The sequence below is a fragment of the Argentina silus genome (genome assembly GCF_951799395.1).
Source record: "Argentina silus genome assembly, chromosome: 4".
NCBI lineage: Eukaryota > Metazoa > Chordata > Actinopteri > Argentiniformes > Argentinidae > Argentina > Argentina silus.
Genome location: NC_139658.1, coordinates 19,365,705 through 19,389,708, shown reverse-complemented (window position 1 = coordinate 19,389,708; position 24,004 = coordinate 19,365,705). Strand labels below are relative to the sequence as shown.

Genomic DNA, 24,004 nt, shown 5'->3' with positions numbered 1-24,004 from the left:
ACTCACTCACGCTGTCCCAGGAGGAACCAAGCAGGCAGGCTTTCCACAGGAAAAAAAAATACTTTATTAATACGCTTATATGATGTATATCAACATTTATTGACAAAATATGTACATCAAACATTCTTTCTGGTAGGTCCCAAAATATAAAATCTCAAGTACCTCTTTCTCTAGAAAACTAATCCTCTGTTAAAACGTTTTACATTCACTTCTTAACACTCCTCAGACTCCAGTATTCATACAAATACATTTAATAAACATCTGATAAAGAGACTTATCAGTTTTTCACAAGTAAAGGCAACAGCATGAACAAACACCAGGTTTGACTTGAGCAGAAAACGGATGCCGGAAAATGCAGACCAGGTCCAGCACAGTGCTACAGTATGTACAAGTACACCATTTCTGAGAAATACAACAAACAACCTGTCCACACTCTACTCTTCCCTCTCTCTCTCTGTCTCTCTCTGTCTCTCTCTGTCTCTCTCTTTCTCTCTCTCTCTCTAGTCAGAGCACTATAGGACATGTATCAAAAATAGAGATGTACAAGAAGTATATAAACAATAATTACAAGACAATCCATCTCAACTGTCTCCAACTGTCACTGAAACCCAAACTCAACACGAGACATGGTCACATGATGACATCACTCCCCCATACAGTATGAATAGGTGTGTATGTGTGTGTGTGTGTGTGTGTGTGTGTGTGTGTGTGTGTGTGTGTGTGTGTGTTTGTCAGTGTGTGTGTGTGTGTGTGTGTCAGTGTGTGTATATACTGTATACCCTTGCACATGGCTGTACACTCTTGGGGGGAACCCTTACAGTTAGAGTGCTAGTTATCATAGGGAATTGGTCAAAGGGCATTTTCAGTGATGGTAATGGTGACCTAAGTAAGTAAGGTACGTAGACAGTCAGCTTTGGGTGAAAGGTTACTGTTGATGTGACACGGTTTACAAGGATGGTGTGTCTCTATGGCGATGGCTACAACTGAGACACGTCAGTGTGTGCAACATGTAGAAACCTCAACAGCAGCATCTACAGGATTTCCTCTCTTTTACATTCAACCAAGTGTGTGTGTGTGTGTGTGTGTGTGTGTGTGTGTGTGTGTGTGTGTGTGTGTGTGTGTGTGTGTGTGTGTGTGTGTGTGCGTGTGTGTGTGTGTGTGTGTGTTAAGGGCAGGTTCAGATCAATTCGATCAATTTTGAACTCAGCACTCTGGGTTATAAAGTCAAAACATTCAGACTGAGGGTAAAGTTGAGCCTCTCATTGCAGGTTAAACTCCCCTCCTCTCCTCCTGTGTGTGGATGATCCATCCCTCGGAGCTCTCCGACCCTCTCTGCAGCGGACGCTCTTCTATCTGACCTCTGGGGTGAGGGCGAGGTGGGAGAGTTGAGGGGTGAGGATGGGTGATCTGACTGTCCTGTTGTGATCTCCTCCTACCAGTATGTCTCTCCCCATGGCAGAGCAGTCTATGTTCCATAACACTCTTCTCAAAGTCAGTGCTCTTTGGTTTCCAGGTTCATGGGAAGTACCTGCTTCAATGCTTGGAGGAGGGCAGGGGAGTCCATGGGGATCTGAGAGCCTGCAGGGGTGGGGGAGCCCCCCCTGGGGGACATCATGAGCTGGGGTGGGGAAGGCCTTTCGCTGGGCATCCCTTGTGCGGAGCCCCCCAGGCCGGGGTAGATCATGGGCATGGCCCCTTGGTACCAGCACTTCTCCAGCATGGGCAGGTAGGCTGCAGCTGAGGGGGGGATGAGGTAGAAGGGCATGCAGAGAGGAGGAGCCTGATGGGGGGAGAAGCTCATGTAGCCGCTGCTGTGGCCGCTTGAGGATGATGAGGATGACGAAGACTCGCCACCGGACAGCGACTCGTCCTCGGACGACTCCACCCTGGCCCGTTTGTGGCAAGGCTCGTCCTCCTCTTGCTTGACAGCTGACGCCCGCCTCTCACCGAGCGCCCTCTTCAGCTCACTCTCCTGGCCGTAGTAGCCTGCCCGCGCCGCCGCAGACTCGCCCTTCTCATGCTCCCCTCCGTAGCCGCTGTCTGTGTCTGTGTCGCTGCCGCTCTGCTCGCCACCCACCTGGGCGTACGCCCTCTGGATGACGGGAACGCAGTTCTTCCCGTGGCCCTCACTGGGCTTAGGGGGCATCCCCGCGGGCTTCTCCTTGTGGGCCTGGTGGTGGTGGTAGTGGTGGGAGGGGGTCTCCTCTGGACGGGGGCTGCACTGGCTACGGGGGCTGGGGGCAGGACCCTGGAGAACCTCTGCGGCCACCTTGTGGAGGTGGCCAATCATGTGGGAGGGTGTTAGGTCTCCGTCAGCCTCCTGGTTGGCCAGGTACTGCAGCACCTCCTTGGCACACATGTGGAACCCAGAGCGGAACATCTCCTCACTGTTGTCTTGGGAGGCCTGGTCTACACATAGGGAAGAGCACACAAAAACAGTCAGAAACTGCATCTCCCACATAGGCAACCAAACTACATTTGAAGTCATTTGCATTGATTGCTGAATCTTTACTATTTGTGTTACTTCCCTCCAATGCACACAACTACAACTATTCTGATGCTTTTTTTTATGAATAGACCCCTTCCCGATTCTACTAATGCTCAACCCTATTATAATGCCTTTGAGATGAGGATGTGGTTAGCATCTAAATTAAACCTTGTCATTGCCAAGAAACTAACTATTTAAACTCACTGATTTGCATATAGTTCTGCAGAATCATCTGATTGTGTTTGTTCTGCTTACTAATGTGCATGCTCTCCTGCAGAATCATCCTATTTTGTGTGTATGTGTGTGTGTGTGTGTGTGTGTGTGTGTGTGTGTGTGTGTGTGTGTGTGTGTGTGTGTACACTCCTGCTCACCAATTTGCATGCCATTCTGCAGAGCGAGGATCTTCTGCTGCTGTTGCTCCAGCAGAGTGGTGAGGGCTTTCACATGCTTGAGCGTGAGCTCCAAAACCACAGCTTTCTCCAGATGGCCCAGAGTCTACAGGAAGAACACACACTGTCAGCACATCCACACCACGTATGGAACAAAAACACACACTGCAGCACGGCAGAAAATACACATATGCACCGCAACAACAACAACAGCAACAACAACAACAACAACAGCAACAACAACAACAGCAACAACAACAACAATAGTAGAACTACAATACTAAGTTTACCCTATCTCTCCCTAACCATATTCATAATATCAGATACTGCACAAATGGTGTTTTTCAAAAACAGTCACTTGAAAAATATTATTACATCTTAATATACTGATTTTTTTTTTTTTTTACCGAGTAATTAAAAGTACCCTACAGTATACATTTCCTGAATCTGTACAGCAGACCCACTGAGACAAATATTATCTGTGTAATACCACTAACAAACCACTTGAGTGCGCGTTCGTCAATATCTACATTGCCTAGCACTTTATTACTCCCAGATAGGAACTTACTGTAAGTTTCAGGTGCTCTGGCAATAAATCTTTCAGCTGGGCGATGCACTCATTTATCCTGTCACGCCTTTTCTTCTCAATAAGTCGATGAGGCAGTTTGTAGGTCTCCTGCAAATAAAAAATGAGGTTGAGTGAATTTATATTCAGGCTATCTAAAAGAAATGCAGCAGTTACTAATGATAAGCAGTAGTTACATTGTGAATAGTAGGGAGGACTCCACCAGTAACATCATATAGGAAAATGGGTCATCACAGTTTTTCTTACAGTCAATATATTTAGGCTATTCAAAGTTACATTATCAGATAAAACATGGTTAAATAAAGTTTTACACCACCATCAAAAAGAAACACTGAATTAATAACAATATATGTATATCTAAAAACATCAACATACCTTGCTTTCCTCCCCTCGTTTCATTCCCCGTCTGGGTTTGTACATGTACATGGGGAAATCCATCCTAAAGAGACGCATAAAGAGAGTCAATGAGAGTTGCGCACTCATTTTAAGAGGCACATGAGAGGCATAGTCAGCCGGCATAAGGAGATGTCTCAGCGTTTGCTGTAACTTACCCTTGCATGTCGGACAGCTCAGCCGACTGGTGCTTGGACACGCAGGGAGGCGGTTGCACACTTGGAATTCGTTCCATTCTCCTTACTCCAATTGCGCACGAAATGGCGAGTTTACTTTTCCAACGTATTCAATCAGAATACCTAAGATATTACACAGGCACTCGTCCTTGAAATGTGTTAAAATATGTCCGTATTTCCTTCAAATCGAGATTATCAATGTATCTTTATTGACTCCCTATTTGCATCGTTGTTGTTGTTGTTGCTATTGTTGTTATTATTATTATTATTATTATTATTATTATTATTATTATATTGGCTGAATGGGAGCAGAAGTATCCCCGCGATCTCCACGTCTTTAGTCAGCAGTAGTCGAGTCCCGCAGTTGCAGTACCTTTGGTGGCGCGTTGGGAAAGTGGGGGAGGACAGAGCTACGTGTTAAATAAACCCCTCTGACTCTGGCTCGGAGACTGACCTACCTCTGTCACATGAGGCTCACGTGTGGACAGCGCTGTCTGCTCGGCGAAGGGACAGCCCATTTTCTACCGATAAGGAGGATTTGTGGATGGACGTCGGCGCCACGTCACACCGGAGGGCTGTGTGTCTCGGGTCTCGTGTGCCACCATGCTCAACTGTATAGAAACAGTCCTCTCCACCCTCCGCGCCACTGTACAATGTCAAGCTGCGCACCACTCCATAATGTTCAGCAGGCTCAACCGCTGACAACCAGACAACATTATAACAATAATGGCATATTGATAGACCTATATAAAAACAATGCATTTGTTTAGCAATACACATAAAATAACTATGTATTAATAAAACAGTGCGTTAGAGTGACATTTTCTCTTCCCCATCTGTAGGCATATATTATTATTGGTATTTATATCACCTGTTGCATCACACAGGTGTTCTACATCAGCAAATGTCAATTTCGGAAGTTAATGAAATCCAAAATTCTGATTGCTTGAATAAATGCAACCCATACGTTTATTATTATCATTGTTATACCCCTACATGTGCCTCGACTCTGATAAATGTGCAGTTATACACACTACCCTACTGGAAATAAGGGGTTTGACGTTTTGCGGTGGATCAATCCATGACATTCTTGTCAATTACACAAAATGTGAATCAGTTAAAATGTGAAAATATTACATAAACCATCAAAAGCACAAAAATAAACGCATTCCAAGAGAGAGACATGGGCTAATAAGCCGTAAAACATGGAAGACAATTTAAACTGGATGAGAAAAGCACATTATTATTGTTATCTCTAGTGAATATATATTTCAATATGACACACATTTACATTGAAAACGTTTGTTCTATATGCTCTTATTGTACGTCGCGTAAATATGCTCTTATTGTAACAGTGTCTGTTAAATGACAAAATGTAAAATGTAAGTGTAAATATGCCCGCAATAATTGATAGGCTACTTTTTAAATTATTATTATTTTTGTTTGTGCACCAATAAGTGGGCTGTTAATATAGAGCCTATTGTTTGCACAATGCCTTATTCTATTGTTCAGGAAGAGATCAATACAAGGACCAGGCCACGATGATTCATCTGTGACTTGTCTGCCAATTATTAAGTGGGAAAGTCCAACTATTGTTTTTTTACAACGCTCTACCCACTCCACTCTATCTATTTATCTAACATTCTATCCATCCAACCAACCAAACCATCTTTAACTTTATCCGCTACCACAATAAGACCATTTCACTTTCTTTCAACTACCCAGCAAATCTATCTACTGTATCTATCGAAACATTTTTAAACCTTTTCCACTACCAAAATAAGACTTTGCAAGCCCACGAAGTTTCTTCTGGAACTTCTTTTTCTAGTGGTTATGTGTGAGAGCGTGCTGCTTTTTTGTCGCGAGCCACACCGGTTGTCACGTTGATCTGCTCATGGCCTCTGTCACCCGCGGAGCGCGAGGACGCGTCCTGCACACGGCTACTGCTACAACGAACGTGCGCGGGGCGCTCTCTCGCCCGCTGCTCAGCCGGTGGCTCACTGTCAATTCAGCACACGGCGGTCTATTCAAATAGAGTATTGTAATACCCTTCTTGAAGCAATGCCGAGAGGCCGTTTAATTGCTCGCCAAATAAACTGATTTATCTGAAGAATCTTCCCAAGAATCCCAATAATGCGACATGGTTCGCAGAAACGCAAGGGTTTAATTCAATATATTACCACAACACGCACAGATCTGACTGACCCTAAATTACAAGATAACCATTTGGAATGCGGACAATTAATATGGAAAGCCCCATGGACCTGAATTGGCCATGACCATAGTGATATAATCAAATAAAGCTGATTTAATTATATTTCTCCCAATAAGATTTTCAAACATCCATTGCACTAAAGACCGCTATAGGAGATCTTTTCTGCCTGCGGCAATAAGACTGGACAATTCCTTCGGCTGGCTCGATCGGGGTGATCAGAGTCAGGCTGGGGGATGTTAAATCATACTGGACTGTTCTTACTGTATATAATGTTTCAGATGTCTATTTTATTTGTATTCTATTATTCTATTGTCACTTTATTTTGTTGTTGTTTGTGATGTGAGCTGCCTTAATTTCCCCTCGGGCCATCAATAAAGTAACAATCTATCTATTTATCTATCTATCTATCTATCTATCTATCTATCCATAGATCTAAACAACTGAGAAAATGGGTCACAAATACAACATACTCTGGTCTACCAAATCATCATCCCTGTTTGAGGACATTAATTGGCTTAGATTTCTACTATGCATACAGTAGTAGTAGTAGTAGAAGTAGTAGTAGTAGTAGTAGTAGTAGTAGTAGTAGTGTGCAAGGTTTTAGCTCATGAAGCTATAGTTAGTAAATCACAGGGTGGGATATAATTATCATGATACTAGGGATGGATGTAATAGACAGGCCTATACAATGATGAGCCTTGGTCATGATGACAACTTTATTCTCTTTTATTTTCTCTATCAATAGGCTACTGCCCTTAGGTCATGGCCATGAGTCAAACCACACATACTCCTCTGGCTGACACACAGACACAGACACACACGCACACACGCACACACACACACACACACACACACACACACACACACACACACACACTCACACACACACACACACACACACACACACACTCACCTCAGGCTGACCTGGTTACCTCCCTAAAGAGGAACTGGGCCAGTATGGTGGGATTCGATCAGACACAGGGTAACGGCTTGGGAGTGAAAAGACAACCCATGTCCACTGGACTCACCTGACTGCAAACACGACAGCGATTTATCACATTAAAGTCTTATTAAGACTTAAGCACATTAAGTATCAACAGGACTTTAATGTGAACAATTACCGTAGTGGACAGAGCACCAGCATAGCAGAGCCTGTCCAAATAACAACACAACAACAAACAACGCTTCAGTGTTTCAAAGTGTGAGTGAAGTGTGTCAGCAGTACTTTCTGTAGGGGCGCAGGGTAAGAGAACACTCAACTGCCAGCAGATGCCGTGGTAACAGAACACTTGACTTACCTAACAACAGGTCAGGAACCATGGTGATGGATTTGGACTGACTGCAGTGCTTGGTCCATGTTAAATGGCAACATCAGAAACCATCCCAAGTCACAAATAAAAAACCCTATCCCCTACATAATATTAAGGAATTTTAATCCTACATAGTAATGCACTCCTTTTGATTTGTGATGTATGGCTGTCGGTGTGACTTTGAACTCCCATATCAAATCAGTTCAGTTCCGCTTATTGTATTTGCTGTACAAAGTCAAGGAGCTGAACGACAGGACACTTCCTGATTAGAGAAGAGCCTACAGATGAGATTTCACACTTCATCTGGTGGCATTCCCCCCAACGTCCTGTGTGTGAGACTTCATTCAACAGGGTGGAGTGGGTAGCACTGGGGATGAATGGCACTACTCTAGTCATAAGTGGATAACCAGTTACATGCATCACATGATGCACATTTAACGGCAAGCATAAATCTGGAGCATGGCCCCTGGTGATGCCTCATTCACTTCTTATTAGTGAGTAGGAATCATCTCCTCAGTGACATCCGTGTGCTTTTTTTCATCTAGAATGGGCACTCTTTAAAGAGATAGTCAAATTACAAAATCACATATTTGGTTCCTTATCCTGATTTGAGTCTATGTGCTTTGAGATTGCACAAATGAAAAGTGCTTTACAAATAAACTGTATTATCAATAATAAATATGTGATTTTGTAATTTAGATGAACTATCCCGTTAATGTCCCTGTCTGAAGTACAGTGCCCTCCATATGTATTGGAAAGAGGAAGCATTTTGTCTTCTTTTGGCTCCATACTCCAACAGTTTGGATTTGAAATCAAACAATTACTATGGGGTCAAAGTAAAGATTCTTAGCTTTAACTTAATGGGGGTTGTTTTTCAGATTGGATTCACCATTTAGAAAGTACAACATTTTTTAAACATAGTTCCCCTATTTCAGGGCTCCAAAAGTATTGGAAAAAAAATCTGTCCACTGCAGACATAAAGACAACGTGACACAGCGAGCATTTCTCACACATCTTTATTAAATAGACTGTAAAGAATGGAATGTACATTTCTGACACAAAAAAAAAAGATATCATACCATCGTATTATCATAGTCTTACAGTACATGAGAGTTTGGTCAAACAGCACTCCAAAGCATTTATATTAGTACTCTGTGGAGGTTTCTTGACATAAACACTGCAATCAAACCATGACATCTCTCTTCATGGAGGGCCCTTTACAAAAAACGTGACTCAAAGAAAACATTAGTTAAATGTGCTACACACCATAATAACATCAGTGCTGAAGGATTAGATAGCAGAAATGGAAAAAAAGATTTACCTTATAATTTAGATTAACCTTATATTATTCAGTGCCAACATATCACAACATGAAGATTTCATTGTCTTACTTCAGGCTTTCAGCTCCCAATGTCTGACAAATACAACATTACCAATTTATTTTTTTACCAACAATCATGAAAGTACTGCTTTCCTCAATGTGAACCTTTGTATAATGTGGGTGCAGTCTGTGCACACTCTTTACACTCATCAAGTACATGTCAGTGCTCCAGACAACTGAAGAGAATGCTAACGCAGTTCAAACAGGCACATAAACTTCATCTCATGAAAGGCGTCACATTTCTGTGCCTGTCTGTATTCGAATGTGACCTCAAAACAGGTAATCTTCCTAGAAGCTTCCTGGCATAATCACATCATTCACATCTGAATATAAGAAAATATACAGTACGTTTAGTGTATAGTAAAGTGTACAGTATGTATATATGCACAAAGACTGACTGATATGACAGTTTGAAAACCAACCTAACTGCCAACTCTAGCAATACCTACACTATCATTGTGGACCTTTGGGATGAGTCGTCTCTTGACAAAAATATATTGTTTCATTTGGGGGACATCGTTGGTCTGAAAATCTTTAAAAATCGAATGAACACCCTTTATGAATGAGCCATAAAGGTGAACAGAATTTGTCTCCTACTTCCATACATTTGAAATATAACAGAAAATAACAAACCACGCTCAAATCCATACCTTCTCCCTCTTGACATTATTTACAGATTAAACATCTTTGTGGTTGCACATCGCCGAGTATTCATATTGCACCTCGTACAAAAATAATAATAATACTGTTTGCCCCAACCGGTTTCATGTCCAAAACAAGAGGAAACCGTCCTTCAACGTGACTACAAATGACCCAAGTCTCTCAGAGTCCGCTGGTGGCAACACTGAGGCTTCAGGATCTCCCAATACAAGGCCACTGGAGAAGAACACTCCTGTCTTTACTATGGCAGAACTTTGGCACTCATTCAAAGTGGTGAGTAAGATGAAGAAGGCATTGAGGGCAATAAAGGGCAGACATCCTAAGGCATTTTCACTTCAGTACTTGCGTGGTCTAAACTTACAGGGCTGGCTACTTCTTCTCATGCCGAAAGGGCACTTTGTGCACACTCCACAAACAGCCACACACACTGCATTACTAGTACACACAGAAAGTAACACAGACACAACAATGTTCATTACATTCACACCTCATTTGAAGTGCACTAGCTCCATAAACACTGACAACAAACCTTTGAAACATACAGGTCAGACATTAATCCTACGTACTCAAGACAAACTCAGTCACACTGCATACACACACTTTGGCATTCTCTTGTACTGTGCACCACGTAGACTGTGAAAAGTGCTGAGGTCAGCACTGTCAGGTCAGGTCAGCCCCTCCTTCATGAGAGTGGTACTGGGTGGCGTCCCCCCCTGTCCTCAGGCAGGCTGCTGGGGGTTGACATTCATGTGAGGGGGGTGGCCCAGGAGACCTATCCTCTGCTTCTGCTTCCTCTGCTCAGTCATCTGGGGGAGGAACACAGGAAACCCAGAGGCTGCATGTGAGTGTGTGTGTGCCCTCAAGCTCTCCCTCTTTCTCTGTGTATATATATATATATATATATATATATATATATATATATATATATATATATATATATATATACACACACACACACACACACAATTATAAACATTCCGCCTTCAAACACCCACAAGTCCCCTTCTCTAGCATGATTTGACATGGGCTATGAACTCTTGAACTACCCCCCCCCACACACACACACACACACACACAGAGACACACACCGCAAACCCAGATGTTTCTTTCGTGTTACACATACAACACATTCTCACAACATCCTCTCTCTTCTGCAGACTCACTTCACTGCTTTGAGGAACAAGATTGAAAAGAAAGTGCTTTTATATCCGTGTCCCAGTTTGCTACCTGCTCCTTGAGCTCAGTGAGTTGTCCTGACAGGTTGGCCACCAGCCTCATGGCCGACTCCAGCTTCTCCTGCAGGTTCCTGATCTCGTTCTGCTCGCCCTCCGCATCGCTGCTCACCAACGACATCGCCCGCATCCGTGGAAACCAGTCCAGGTTGTGCTCCTGGGGGAACCGGTATGGATGGAAGTTACCGATAGACACTGATCTGAGTTCGGTTTCTCATCATTGACCTCCGTAATGGTTCAGGTTAGGATTTAGGGAGGGCAAGCTGGTGCTAGATCTGTGTGAGATCAAGGCAACTTCATCGAGTTACCGTAGGCTTATTATTGGGTTCGAGAATGGAATGGAGGTATTTGATATCTAAACAGAAGGGTTCTACTTATCTTAGTAGTTTAAGTGTGCATCCACATGTGCACTTTATGGATGTACTGCATATGAGGAAGCACAATTAAGTATTGGGTAATTCTGGGAACCTTAAAGCCTAAGAGAGTCTAGAGTTGGCAATGGAATCTTCCCTTTGACAGTATTTGTGTTTCTAGGACACAGGCGCTTCAGGCACACCAGACTGAACAAACCGGTCTGAAATAGCTCTAAAAAGAGGAGGCCGAATCGTAAAACACCATGAGACAACCACACAGACTGCAGGCAGCTCAGGTCCACAGCACTGGAACACAGTCATTAACCTCATTCTCCTTTCAGAACTGCCATCATGGTGGCCATCACATCTTCATCTGTCCTAATGGTTGGCTACAGCTCACGTGCAGTTCTGTCCTCCTGCCTTCCTTCCTTCCTCCTCGGCTAAACCAGTCTGTGTGTCACGATTGTGTGCGAGTGGTGTTTTTGTTGGTTGAGGGTGGAGTGAGGCAGATGGCATAGAAGTGTGTATGTATGTGTGTGTGTGTGTGTGTGTGTGTGTGTGTTCCTTGTCTGCGTGTGTGCCAAAGCACGTCCGCAGGTCTGACTCAGTACCCTGACACTAACTTTGACCCTGCGTGACAGAAGCGTGAAACGTGACAGAGCAGGAAGCGGCCCTACTGATTGGCCAACGCCTCTGAGACAGACAATAACGTACAGTGCACACTCAACGACATCAGCCAAGGTACACACAGCATCCACAGAGCAGGCATTTAAGTGCTGAGAGCAGAGCATGGGGTAAATATGCACTGTGCCAGCCAAGGTCAGTAAGTGGCCATGGGACTTACTTGAATAAACAAACAACAAGTCTATGGCCCTATATGCTCCCAGCAGACCTAAATCTACCTGCCAGGCCTACAGTAGATGTATGCAGTGTACCCCATGTCTTCATGTACGTCGAACAGTATCCCATTGATTCTGACATGGGGACGTGCATAATACTGGATCATATTCTAGTCTCCCTGTAACACATTGCGGCCTGACACTGAAACACAAGCTCACAGCTCCCTGAGGTCAAGGTGTGTGTGTGTGTGTGTGTCACCTTGATCATCTCAGCCACGTAGCTCTCTGGGCCAGTGTACTCAGTGGAGTCCTTCACCTTGACCAGGACGATGAAGAACAGGTAGTGCCACATGTTGTGCTCCTCTTTGATGTGCTCCTCAAATGTCACCGTCTTGTTGTCAAACTTGTCTCTCTCCAGGCCTGTGGGCAAACACACACACACTCATATGAATATACAAATATTTACACACACACACTATTATCTGGCTCCTCCAACGCAGCCCTACGAAGTCTGCAACTAGTGGTTTTTATATGATGTGTGTGTGTGTTGAGAACTTGGTGAAAATGCACTTTAAAACTAAATCAATTTGAAACCGCACACGCACACGCACACGCACACACACACACACACACACACACACACACACACACACACACACACACACACACACACACACTTTTGAGGAGAAATTGAGGAGAAAGCTACAGTAAAAATAGAGGTTGCAAAACATCACTGAGGTTATTGCTCATTGATTTGCTCCTCGAAACCAGGAATCACAGAAATGTCAGACTAGGCAACTCGTGTACCTCTGACAATTCAGACTAGGCAACTCGTGTACCTCTGACAATTCCGAGTTTCCCAATCTGAGCTCTCTCAGAATTAGCCAATAGGAAGCCCTACACAAAATCCTACGCTAAATCCAGGTGGTGTGCTCAGTTTTCGAGGAGCACTTGAATGCACCATCATTGTGTACAGCTGTAACCCTACTCCTTACCTTCCAAGGAAAAAAACAAAAAAGAGAACTTTTGACCCCTTTCATAACATTATGGTTAACAAGCATCTGGCAGCAGAAGTGGAGTTTTTCTGACAACAGACAAAGGCACCTCTCTTCCCTTTCATCAGAAGTAGGCTGAGGACTAAACAACATTAGTCCTCATCACAGACCTATTGGAAGAGGCACAATAAGTGAGCCTGACAAACTGATGCTTCTGGGCAGAGGGGAGGAGGAGAGCACTACTTCCTGCTTGGCATAGAAGAACCATCTCTCACTGGGACTTAAGCCTAAGACCCTAAGCTTTCTCCCTTCTCCTCTTTTTCCTCCTTTCCCCCTGGAAACCATGTCGACGGCGGCTCCCCCTGGGGTCAGGCCTTATTCACCGTGTGATATAACGTGTCATATACACAAGACGATCGTCTCTCTACACAGCTAAGCCTGGTGACAGAACAACAGGGCTAATTCCATCTGCTGCCTACTGGGCCTGGCTGCCTGGCTGCCTGACCTCTGACCACCACACACACACACACACACGCACGCGCACGCGCACACACACACACACGCACACACAAATATATGGACAAGGACACACACGGATGGATACACACATCTGAGAACAGTGTGAGGATAGGAATGAATTATGGAGGAGAGCTGGGCAGAGGCAGAGGCAGGAAGCCTTCATGACTCAGCCTTCTGTGGAAGAGTGAAGAAAGAGAAAGGGGGAGTCGGAGAGGAGAGGGTTTGCAGTAAACTACTTGCACAGGAAGGTCAAACTATGCACTCGTCTGCAGATCCCAATCTGCACTTACTCACAAGGGTGTGTGTCTACACTCCCTACACAGTCACAGCACGCATATACACTGTGACACGCATCCAGCCCAAGTGTGTGTGTGTGTGTGTGTGTGTGTGGCTGTGTATGTGTGTAGGTCACATAGAAGTTAGCATCTCAAGATGATCATCCCAGTAAAATGCCACTGGTGTCCTCCGATTTCTACTTCCACCAGCCTCCCCTGGTGTGCTAACAGTGAGTCCCTCTCAGGCTTGTGGTCAAGCAGCCATGTCCCCCTCCCTCACCACAGATAAAGCAGGTGGTCTTGAGAACCTCTTCCTTCTTCTGTTTCTCACTCCTCAGGTCAGCAAAGGTGTCGATGATGACTCCAAAGATGAGGTTGAGGACGATGATGATGACCATGAAGAAGAAGAGCAGGTCATAGATCACCCTGGCCGCAAACAGGGGCTCCTAGGTAGAGAGAGAGGGGGGGGGGGACTGGTTATATGACCTGACCTGAGTTTTGACTGACCTGACCTGGTGAATCTCAGAGCTCCAATTATAGCACCTGTTATAATGCAATATAAAGTCCATACTGACTTCATAATGCATACAGTATAATGCAGGAGTAGAGACAAGAGAGTTTACATCAAACAAATGAGGTTGGCCTTCACTAAAGACACAGCGGAGTTTTAAAAAGTAAAAGTGGAGACCTGTGTCGTTGTGTGCTGATATAAGACGGTTGGCCTGTTTGGATTACGTACAGGTTAAGGTTTTATATAAAAACTAAATGAGGGCCATGAACAAACAGGGGGGGCTTAAGTCTAATCTGCCTCATCATGGATGTTTATGGGAAAAATAAGAACCCAGGTGGAGTCAGCCATATGCCACAGTAAAAGAGACGCCGGTTATGCAAACAGGCCGAAACTCGGACACCCTCATAACAGGGTTGGATCTCATCCGGTAGTCCTTCTTTAACCATCGGGTGGATTTTACAGGTCACATGTTTATTCCAAATCAATGTTCCCTCTGGAAAAACATTGTCTCAAACAAAAGATAGCCTCTGATTTCAGATAGATATTAAAGAAATTATGCATATTAAAAGTGCAGGTCAGATTACTTTTATCGTGCGCTTTCCACTGTGTGTGTGTGTGTGTGTGTGTGTGTGTGTGTGTGTGTGTGTGTGTGTGTGTGTGTGTGTGTTTGTTTTTATGACTGAGAACAGCGGTAAACATTCACATCCTCTATGTCCTCATCAGTGGTGAGTTCAGAGGAAATGTATTTTCAGGTCTGATTCCCACACAGGGAGGGGACTGTGCAGCTGGGGGTGGATTTCAAGGGAACTATTTCAAAACCTAAATGGTATTAAAATAAGAATATGAGGGTGTGATGGATCCACAACGTGATCATGTGATCCTCTCTGCAGCTGGCATTGGCATTAACCCCCCCCCCCACACACACACACACCCTCACCATTTGCACTTCACTGACTCTGTTGACTAGTGAGTAACATTCCAGCACTGCAGTAATCCTCATCTAACTGGCATCATAACACATAATGACAGTTATGACCCACCAGGATGAATAAGAAACATTGTTCAATGTTGCCATTAATACAAGCACAACCCTACAGAGGGGGTCCTACAGTCCTACATGGCCTGTTCTCTCCAGAGTGGTCTCCCTGGCATAGGGGGCCCTTGTTTACCTCTTTGGAAGGTTTGCGTAGAACATCTCCGACCCCCCCTCCACTCCGCAGGCCATGGCTCAGCACAGTGACGATACACATGAGCAGAGAGTCACATGTCCTCTCCTTGTCATCCATTCCACTGTCCTCTGCAAAGACTGGAGGGAAAGAGTGTAAATCAGTACACACACACGCACCACAACACAACACACTCATACTGGGGAGGCTGGTGGAAGTAGAAATCGGAGGACGGGCTCATTGGAATGCATGGAACAGAATGAGGAATGGTGATACCCGTCCTCCGATCCGAATGAGCCCGTCCTCAGATATCTACCTCGACCAGCCTCCCCTGACACACACACACACACACACGCACACACACATACACACACAACCACACAGAAGCGACGCTTGCATGTACACACACACACACACACACACACACATTAGCACATACACAGGAAACATATGACCTCAGCAGCACCTGGATGGTCAAATACAACCTTTGGCTTCAACAGGTTGAATCACTCATCTTAACCTCACTGAGGTTTCTTTGGTCTTGCTACAGTATTGCCAAGTCAGGCAGAAAATATCTATGAGCCCTTTCACCCTATTCTCTGAGGTCATAGGTCGTTGTACAGTTGGCTAGAGATTGGCAAACTCAGTCCCCGAAGGACGGCTGGAAGAGGTGACGAAGTGAGACAACCATGCAAGTAGCTATACAGTATAGTATAGTATACAGTAGTGTAGTATAGTATAGTATAGTATACAGTAGTGTAGTATAGTATACAGTAGTGTAGTATACAGTAGTATAGTATACAGTAGTGTAGTATAGTATAGTATAGTATACAGTAGTGTAGTATAGTATACAGTAGTGTAGTATACAGTAGTATAGTATACAGTAGTGTAGTATAGTATACAGTAGTGTAGTATAGCATACAGTAGTGTATACTGTAGCAGAGTGTTCGATAAGGAAGAGTGGCGTCAATGAAGGGGTCAACTTTCTAATGACACAACACAAATAGTTCCTGTATGTTATACCAACAGAGCATGTTGCCAGGCAACCGGTTGTTCAATATTGGGTCGATCAAGAAGTTAAAACCAGGAAGCGATTTGGAACCATCTGAAGCTCGTCGGCACCATTCTGCTAATATAACCACTCTGGTATGAAGTGTGTGTTGACGGCCTACGACGACACAGTTCTGAGGTTGTGCTGTACCTTCCACCAGGGCCTCTGTGGAGCAGTTCTCTCCATTCTCGGTGCGACACATCCCTGCAGACAGGAGCTCACTGGCCAGGCTCGCTCCATTCTCTGTGACAAGAGGGAGGGAAGGTTCACAGGTTGGAGAATAGTTGTTTTGTTTTTGTTTGTTTTTCATTCCTCCTGTCCCAGTGAAGAATTGGGCATGTGTAAGATAATGAATAATGACCAGAATCAGACACTCTATCCTTGTTAATGGTATTGAGTGCTATGGTAGAGTGAATGGCACTGAGCAATGCTATGGTGTACATGCCCCACAACCATTTCACAGCCTCTTGTGCCGACAAGATGTATTGTTCTGCTGCTCTTTTTTGCAAATTTGCAAATTTGTTATTTTTGTTAATACTTTGCTATTTTGTAAATTTCTTGTCAATATTTGCTATTTGTTTTTTATGTCCATGCACCAACCTCACCAAGTCAATTTCCTGTATGTGCAAATATACTTGGCCAAATAAAAGAATTCTGATTCTGATTCTATCTCTATCTGTACTGTCATTAGCATCTGGTGCTTTATCTTGACTATTGCATCAGCATTGGGTGTCCTGTCTGGAAGTAGCTGACCTGTGTGTAAAGTGCCTCCTCTCCTCACTGTATGAAGGTTCCACTGTTCTAACAGAACTAAGTAAAAACAAGCGTCTCTTTCATATCACAGTACCAGAGGCAACAGAAGGAAGAATGTATTCTAAATGTAGTAAAACATCCAACTGATTCCTTCAGCAGTACTTATATATAGTCCAATTGATACACCAGGGGATATGAATTAAAAATAGTCCAATTGATATACCAGGGGCTATCAATTTGATGAAAAATAACACATGACCCTATTCATGTCTTGGGTGTGAGGAATGTTTGTTTTTGTTGTGTACTGAAACTAGGGAGAGGTATTTCCTTGTGAGGGACCATAATAATAATAATAATAATAATAATAATAGGCATCATCATCATCTTCAACATCATCCTCCTCCTCCATGGAACAGTACGTACCCAGTGTGGTATTGGGGATGCGGTCCACCTCCAGGATGAAGTCGTCCTTGAAGAAGATGTAGCCCACGATGGAGAAGAGGTAGACCAGGATGAGGGCCAGCACGGCCGTCAGCACGATGGAGCGGCCATTACGGGTCACACTCTTGATCACGTTCAGCAGCGTCTCCTCCCGGTACACCAGGTCAAACAGCTGGAGCACAGAGGCAGAATGAGTTGGACAACTGAGATCTAACACTGGGGTTTTAGAGTCTGTTAACAGAGTTATAGGCCCTTTCTCAATTGTTAGAAACTTGATTCCTTGTGTCCTCTCCTCCGTCCTCCACTTGCTTCCTACTCAAGACACATTGGCGGAAACTATTTAAGTTCCTCCCCTTAGATATTCTCCTCCAATGCTTTTCGAGAAGGAAGTGAGTGGAGGACATAGTAGAGGACACAAGGAATCAAGTTTCTAACAATTGAGAAAGGGCCATAGTTTGTAGAGTTATAGAGCTGGACAACTGAGACCTAACACTGGGTTACAGAGCTGGAGGTCTTTTTCACATTACTAGACTACTGTAAGTGGCAAGATGGAAAATGAAAAAGAAAGAAAGAAATCCTATGAGTCATATGCTCTAAAAAAGAATACTCTGTATAGTATACATGTATTCAGTGTTTGGTTTGGAGAGGAGAAAAATCATAAAAGGGTAGAAATTGAAGTCCAAAAATAGAATGATTTGTATAAGGTACTTCCTCTTATGATGTGTCTTCTTTCACAGCCTGTTACTTTGTCTGAGCAGACTCTCACATCTCTTCTCTATCACACAAAATGACATAACCTTTCTGCATCCTGTCATTCAAATGAGAACACATGGACATATTTGCATTGGCACCCTTTGGGCCGGGTGAGTGAATGGAAAACAGTCGCTGGCACAGCAAGGAGACCTGACACGTTATAAAACACCAGCAGACACCGCTCAACAACCCCAAAACAACAACAACAACAACAACACCACCTGTGCCAGTTCCATGGTATTAAAAAGGGCCTTTCCTTGAAGTTCTGGATTGCATCCAGAGGGAACAGTTAAAAAAACAACAACTTTGGAACTGAAACGTTTTTTTTTCTTCTCCCGTTTGGAGCCGACTGAACATGAGCCTTGTGGAGGCACTGAGGCTTTGCTCACCAGCAGACTGTAGAAGAAAACATGGACGAACACCCCCAGGCTGCAGATGATCAGGTAGAGCAGGTGGTAGAGGAACTCTACGTCCAGCACCATGGCCTTGTAGCCCCGCGCGAACGTCCCTTGATTCCCCACAAAACTCATCAGGAAGATGATCTTATTACACACCTGGAAAACAATACTACATGATGTCACGACAAAACTCAACTGTACAAGTTACATCGTGATGTTGATGACGATTTGTATTTATTTTAGTGTCATTGCACCTTGGCTACATGGGCTTATAAGATACAAGCCACATTCACAAGTCTGTTCTTCACATATTCGTTTAGAGTTAGCCTTTGTGGAGGGGAGAGGGTGGGGGGGGGGCTTGTCTGTGTAAAAGTGGGTGTTCACACAGGGAGGAATGGTGTATAGTAGTGGAGTTTGGTAGAGGGGTAGAGCATAGACATATTGCCAGGAGCAGAGAGGGGAGAGAGGGGGCCAGATGAGGACACGGGGAGAGGGGCGTGTATTCGGGCAGCTCCAGGGATTTTTTGGACGCTGCAGGTGTGGTGTCAGTCTCAAGAGTCCAGTGACGCACTTAACACCCGACCACACAGCCAGGCTGTGCCAGGGAAAACTCTCAGCGGCCAGGGGGTGACACGGTGCCACGGGCAGGCAGACTGGGCACGGAAGTGGAGAGTGGGTATGGGTGTGAAGTGAGGTCTGGAGAGGGGGCATGGTGACAGAATGAGTGGGTTGATGGCCTGGGCATGGGTGGAGGTAGGGGTTGAATGAGGTGGTAGGTGAGTTCAATAAGGAGTGTGGAGGGCGGAGAGGGTTACTGAAGGCTCTATAGACCTGTTACTCGTTCCTCTAACCCATACACACATGCACGCACACGCACACGCACACGCACACGCACAGGCCAGACTCACGTTGAAGGCCCCCAGTAGGAAGAGAGTGGGCTCCAGGCCCACAGAGAAGATGAGGCGGAGGATGGTGGCGATGATGAGGGCACGGATGCCCAGGGGCTGGGGCATGGCGATGACGATGGCCAACGATGCCAACATGCCCATCCACAGCAGGGCAGACAGGTGTGGCTCCAGCGTCCCTGAGACAAAGACAGCACATGTGTACACACACACACACACACACACACACACACACACACACACTATAAACAGCAGCAATATCCACATAACTAAACCCCTGCATCCCTGAGCTGATGCAACATTACACATTACAACTACTACCACGCCTGAATTGTGCTCATGAAATGTTGAAAGTAAAAACATATCAAATTCTCTCTTCATAACGCACTTCATAAGTGACACAGTTCTTTCCAACGGTAACTCGCTACGGAGAATGGCACTGTGTCAATGCACAGAGAATGACAGTGCGCTTGAAGGCTTAGCCCTGCTCTGGCTCAGCAGGCTGTCCCCTACCTCTGCATCGCAGGTAGACCCCGGGGGCTTAGCAGTGGGGCTCATAAAGGGAGCAGGTTATATAACTACCAAATCTATGACACATTTCTGTGTGTGTGAGCGTGTGTGTGTGTTCCTGATCCAGGCTTTAGTGAGAGCCTACCTGGCGCTCCCCCTTGATCCAGGGGTAAATCCTGGATTAACATCACTGCCAGGAGTTTCATGTGGCAGTGTGGCACCCCAGCTTCAACCTCCCCTGCCATAACAGGTCTGACCCAGGGGCCACACACAGCCTGCTTCTGTAACCAGCCCATTTCTATAAACCAGGGGTTTACTGCAGACCTGTGTTACTGTATGCGTCTCTGTATGTGTGTGTGTGTGTGTGTGTGTGTGTGTGTGTGTGTTCTGCCCTCCGCTTGAGACGAAGGGCAGAATCAACAATGTGAAGGAAGGAGGAGGACGGAGAAAGGAGAAGAAACAGGGAGGTGGGGGTGGGGGGTGGAAGGATGCAGTAGGTAATATGAGAGGGAGGTTGCTAGACAAGAGGGAGGGAGAAAAACAGAGAGGGGGGAGAGAAACAGAGAGGGGGGAGAGAAAGCAGAGGAAAGGAAATAGGAGAGAAGGACAAAGGAAGAGAAGAGGAACAAGGGGAGAGACTGAGGTGCAAGATAGAATGGGAGAGAGGGAAACAGCCACTCTGGCCGAGAGAGACAGCACCGACAGTAATTCTGCCCCCCCCCCCCTCTCCCCTCTCCCCTCCCCCCTCCTCCCTCCTCCTCCCCCTCCCCCTCCCCATCCCTGTGGAGATCACATGACAGGTGCCACTTACATAACAGCCGCCTCTAAAAATACCCCCGTTGAAAGATTCATGAGGAATGGGCTGGAGGCGAGATGCAGTCCTGGGGGGGAAGGGGGAGGCGCTGAAGTGCCCCTCCACACACCCCAAACATGTGTGTGTGTGTGTGTGTGTGTGTGTGTGCACTGTATACTCTTTCTGTTCCTGTGTGTGTGTGTGTGTGTGTGTGTGTGTGTGACTGCAACTGTGCATGCATGTGCTCGAACTGTAAGATTGACAAATACTGACATGAAATGTGTGCATGTACAGTATGCCTGTCTGAGTGTGTATGTGTGTGCATGCTTTTGTGTGTGTTTCAGGCTCCATGCTGGAGGCCATGTGTGTGTGTGTGTGTGTGTGTGTGTGTGTGGTGTCAGGCATGTGGGGCATGTGTGTGGATCGAGCTCCATGCTTGAGGCCATCTGTGTGTGTGTGTGTGTGTGTGTGTGTGGTGTCAGGCATGTGGGGCGTATGTGTGGTTCCGACATAAGGCCCTGCTCATCAACAGGCAGCAGAACACACTGCCCTACTTCTACCACTCTTATCTCATTTATATCCCTCATTCCAACACCCAGCGGAGGGGAGGGGAAGCGGGGGAGGAGGAGGAGGGGAAGCGGGGGAGGAGGAGGACAGGGAGGGGGGAGATTTGGGGCCCTGGGCCATAAACATGCCTGCTAAACAGGCCAAAGGTATGTAGGGTCTCAAGTGATCGTCCTCTCTCCAAACACACTCCCCACTCCAGTGTAGGCGGGAAACACAGACACACTGTACTTACTGTAACACAGAATGTAAGAGGACCAAACTCATGCACAACCACCAAGTAGCTAGACCCAGTTACTCAGCCATCCTACTGTGAAGTATGCAATTACTGTAAACCTAAGGTAAATTAACATGAAAGTGACTTTCCCCACATCAGACGGTACCTGTACCTGATAGTTGTGGTGTTTTGTTATGTGACGGCACTGTTACAAAGCACACACAAAGGTACAGTACCAACTCAAAGGGATGGTACATGGGAACAATGTACAAGGCTGGAGTCTAGACTGGCTAGAGTGGGTTAAGCTGAGGTGCGTCAGTGACTGTGGGTGAAATGGGCATAGAAAGTGTCTGTTTATCCTCCTCCAGCAGAGAGAGTGCCTCAGGCCCGGTCTCCAAGCCCTAATCAGGTGACCCAGAGTTCAGTAAGCAGGTTAGGGTGTTATTGGGGGTAAGCAGATCAATGGGCCATGCTGAGTTTGGGTGGTGAGGCTCAGGCAAAAGGATTGTGGGTCAATTATCTCAGGAGGGGATATTTGTACCATGTGACACTCTGGACCGCACATGGCCGACGGCCTTGACTTTCTATGGCACGCTGGCACCTTCAATGGCCACAAGAAATCTCAGTTTTATCCAGTTTCACTGAGGCACGTGTCAGTCAACACGGGCGGATCAGAGCGAAGAGGTGCGTCAACCCCGCTCTGTTCTTCCTGTTATCAGCCCACGATCTTCCACCGTGTGTGCTGCTCCCCTCAACCTTACCCTGACCCCCGCGTTCCAGGGAAGCTCTACAAAGACGGGCATGACAGTACATACAAACATGCCTGCTCCTTCTGAAGAACTGGGATGGGCCCACATAAACAGCCAGTGGCATCAACACACATGAAAGAAACCCACTGCAGAAACAGCGGAAACTAAATGTCTTAACCCCTTGTTGTACTGTCGTGTAGGGAATAGCTTCTGTGCTAAAGCTAAGAGGAACAGTTATTGCATGCAGGGGATTGTTGACCAAATACTAAAGATGAGTGCTTAATTTGGTCATTTGATAAATCTCTCACTTTTGGGTACCCTGAAACTATGCATGAAAAGTGTTGTTTTTTTTTATTTCTGAATGGCGAAACCAATATGTACACACATGCCATCAAATAAAAGCATAGAATATCTCCACGTTAACCCTCATAGTAATTGTTTGATTTAAAATCCAAACTTTTGGAGTGTAGAGCCAAAAGAAGAAAAAATGCTTCACTGTCCCATTCCTTACGCAGGGCACTGTAGATCATCCCAGCTGAATGTGGACATGGTTCATGTTTGAAAGTGTTTGGGCGTGTTTACTGACAGTGCTTTACACAGCAATATTGAAAGCATGGGCCTGACACACATGGATTGGTTACAAATATAGCAGGAGCAAGTCACAAGCACTGTATGTACAAGTTGGAACATGATACAGTATATGTAACATAACCTGTAAATTCAAAACCAATGTGGAAGGCTACGATAGGGGTAAGGCTTAGGGGTCAAATCAAGAATGTGGGTTGATAATAGGGATGAGGCTTGGGGGGGGGGGGGGGGTCATGTGCTTGGGCTTGGACTAGAGTCAGGGGTTTAAAGGTTAAAGGTTGAGGGGTCATGGTTAGGGTCCCTGCAGTGTAACTGACCTCCACGTATGCCCTCCAGGGGGTAGAAGAAGGCCACCAGCAGGTTCATGAGCACGGCCAGGTTGAAGGAGATGTTACTCCAGAAGGACATGTTTCTGGAACACCAGTACAGCACGGGTTGGGCTGGGGGACAGAGAGAGAGAGAGAGAGAGAGAGAGAGAGAGAGAGAGAGAGAGAGAGAGAGAGAGAGAGAGAGAGAGATAGATAGAGAGAGAGAAGACTTTTTGTTACACATTTGTTCAATCACCAAATCTAACCTGACTTTTTCCATACATGTATGTGTATGTATGTGTCTACAGTATGCTGTGCCTTTCTACCTCCACCAGCCCCCACTTTGCAGCTGTAGAGCATACTGGGAGGCAGTGTGCTACCCTGTCATCACATCTTGTGATACTGGCTGATACAATGCGTCACTGCATCAGTGTAACAGGTTTTCTACCCTAAAGCTCTTTATCAGGGGAAATTCCATCTATAGAA

At 45.4% G+C, this 24,004-nt stretch overlaps 2 protein-coding genes across 2 annotated transcripts in view; both read right to left on the bottom strand.

Annotated features, from left to right (window-relative positions):
- Window positions 1-46: 46 nt before the first annotated feature.
- LOC310804018 (class E basic helix-loop-helix protein 40-like) lies at window positions 47-4,515 on the bottom strand. The gene is made up of 5 exons (XM_083669068.1): window positions 4,015-4,515; window positions 3,839-3,902; window positions 3,446-3,553; window positions 2,860-2,983; window positions 47-2,409 (listed from the first exon to the last, which is right to left on the bottom strand). Exons 1-5 carry the CDS (start codon window positions 4,089-4,091, stop codon window positions 1,493-1,495), a joined length of 1,290 nt encoding a protein of 429 aa, XP_083525194.1. The 5' UTR covers window positions 4,092-4,515; the 3' UTR covers window positions 47-1,492.
- A 4,040-nt stretch (window positions 4,516-8,555) lies between these two features.
- itpr1a (inositol 1,4,5-trisphosphate receptor, type 1a) overlaps window positions 8,556-24,004 on the bottom strand; it is a gene marked incomplete at its 5' end in the record, with an annotated part of 73,834 nt that continues 58,385 nt past the window's right edge. Inside the window, 10 exons of the mRNA XM_083668223.1 lie at window positions 8,556-10,404; window positions 10,826-10,987; window positions 12,282-12,442; window positions 14,092-14,257; window positions 15,492-15,628; window positions 16,690-16,782; window positions 17,716-17,905; window positions 18,876-19,040; window positions 19,793-19,968; window positions 23,528-23,650. Coding sequence (XP_083524349.1) covers window positions 10,318-10,404; window positions 10,826-10,987; window positions 12,282-12,442; window positions 14,092-14,257; window positions 15,492-15,628; window positions 16,690-16,782; window positions 17,716-17,905; window positions 18,876-19,040; window positions 19,793-19,968; window positions 23,528-23,650 — 1,460 coding nt within the window. The 3' untranslated portion in view covers window positions 8,556-10,317. The remainder of the gene's footprint in view (window positions 10,405-10,825; window positions 10,988-12,281; window positions 12,443-14,091; window positions 14,258-15,491; window positions 15,629-16,689; window positions 16,783-17,715; window positions 17,906-18,875; window positions 19,041-19,792; window positions 19,969-23,527; window positions 23,651-24,004) is intronic.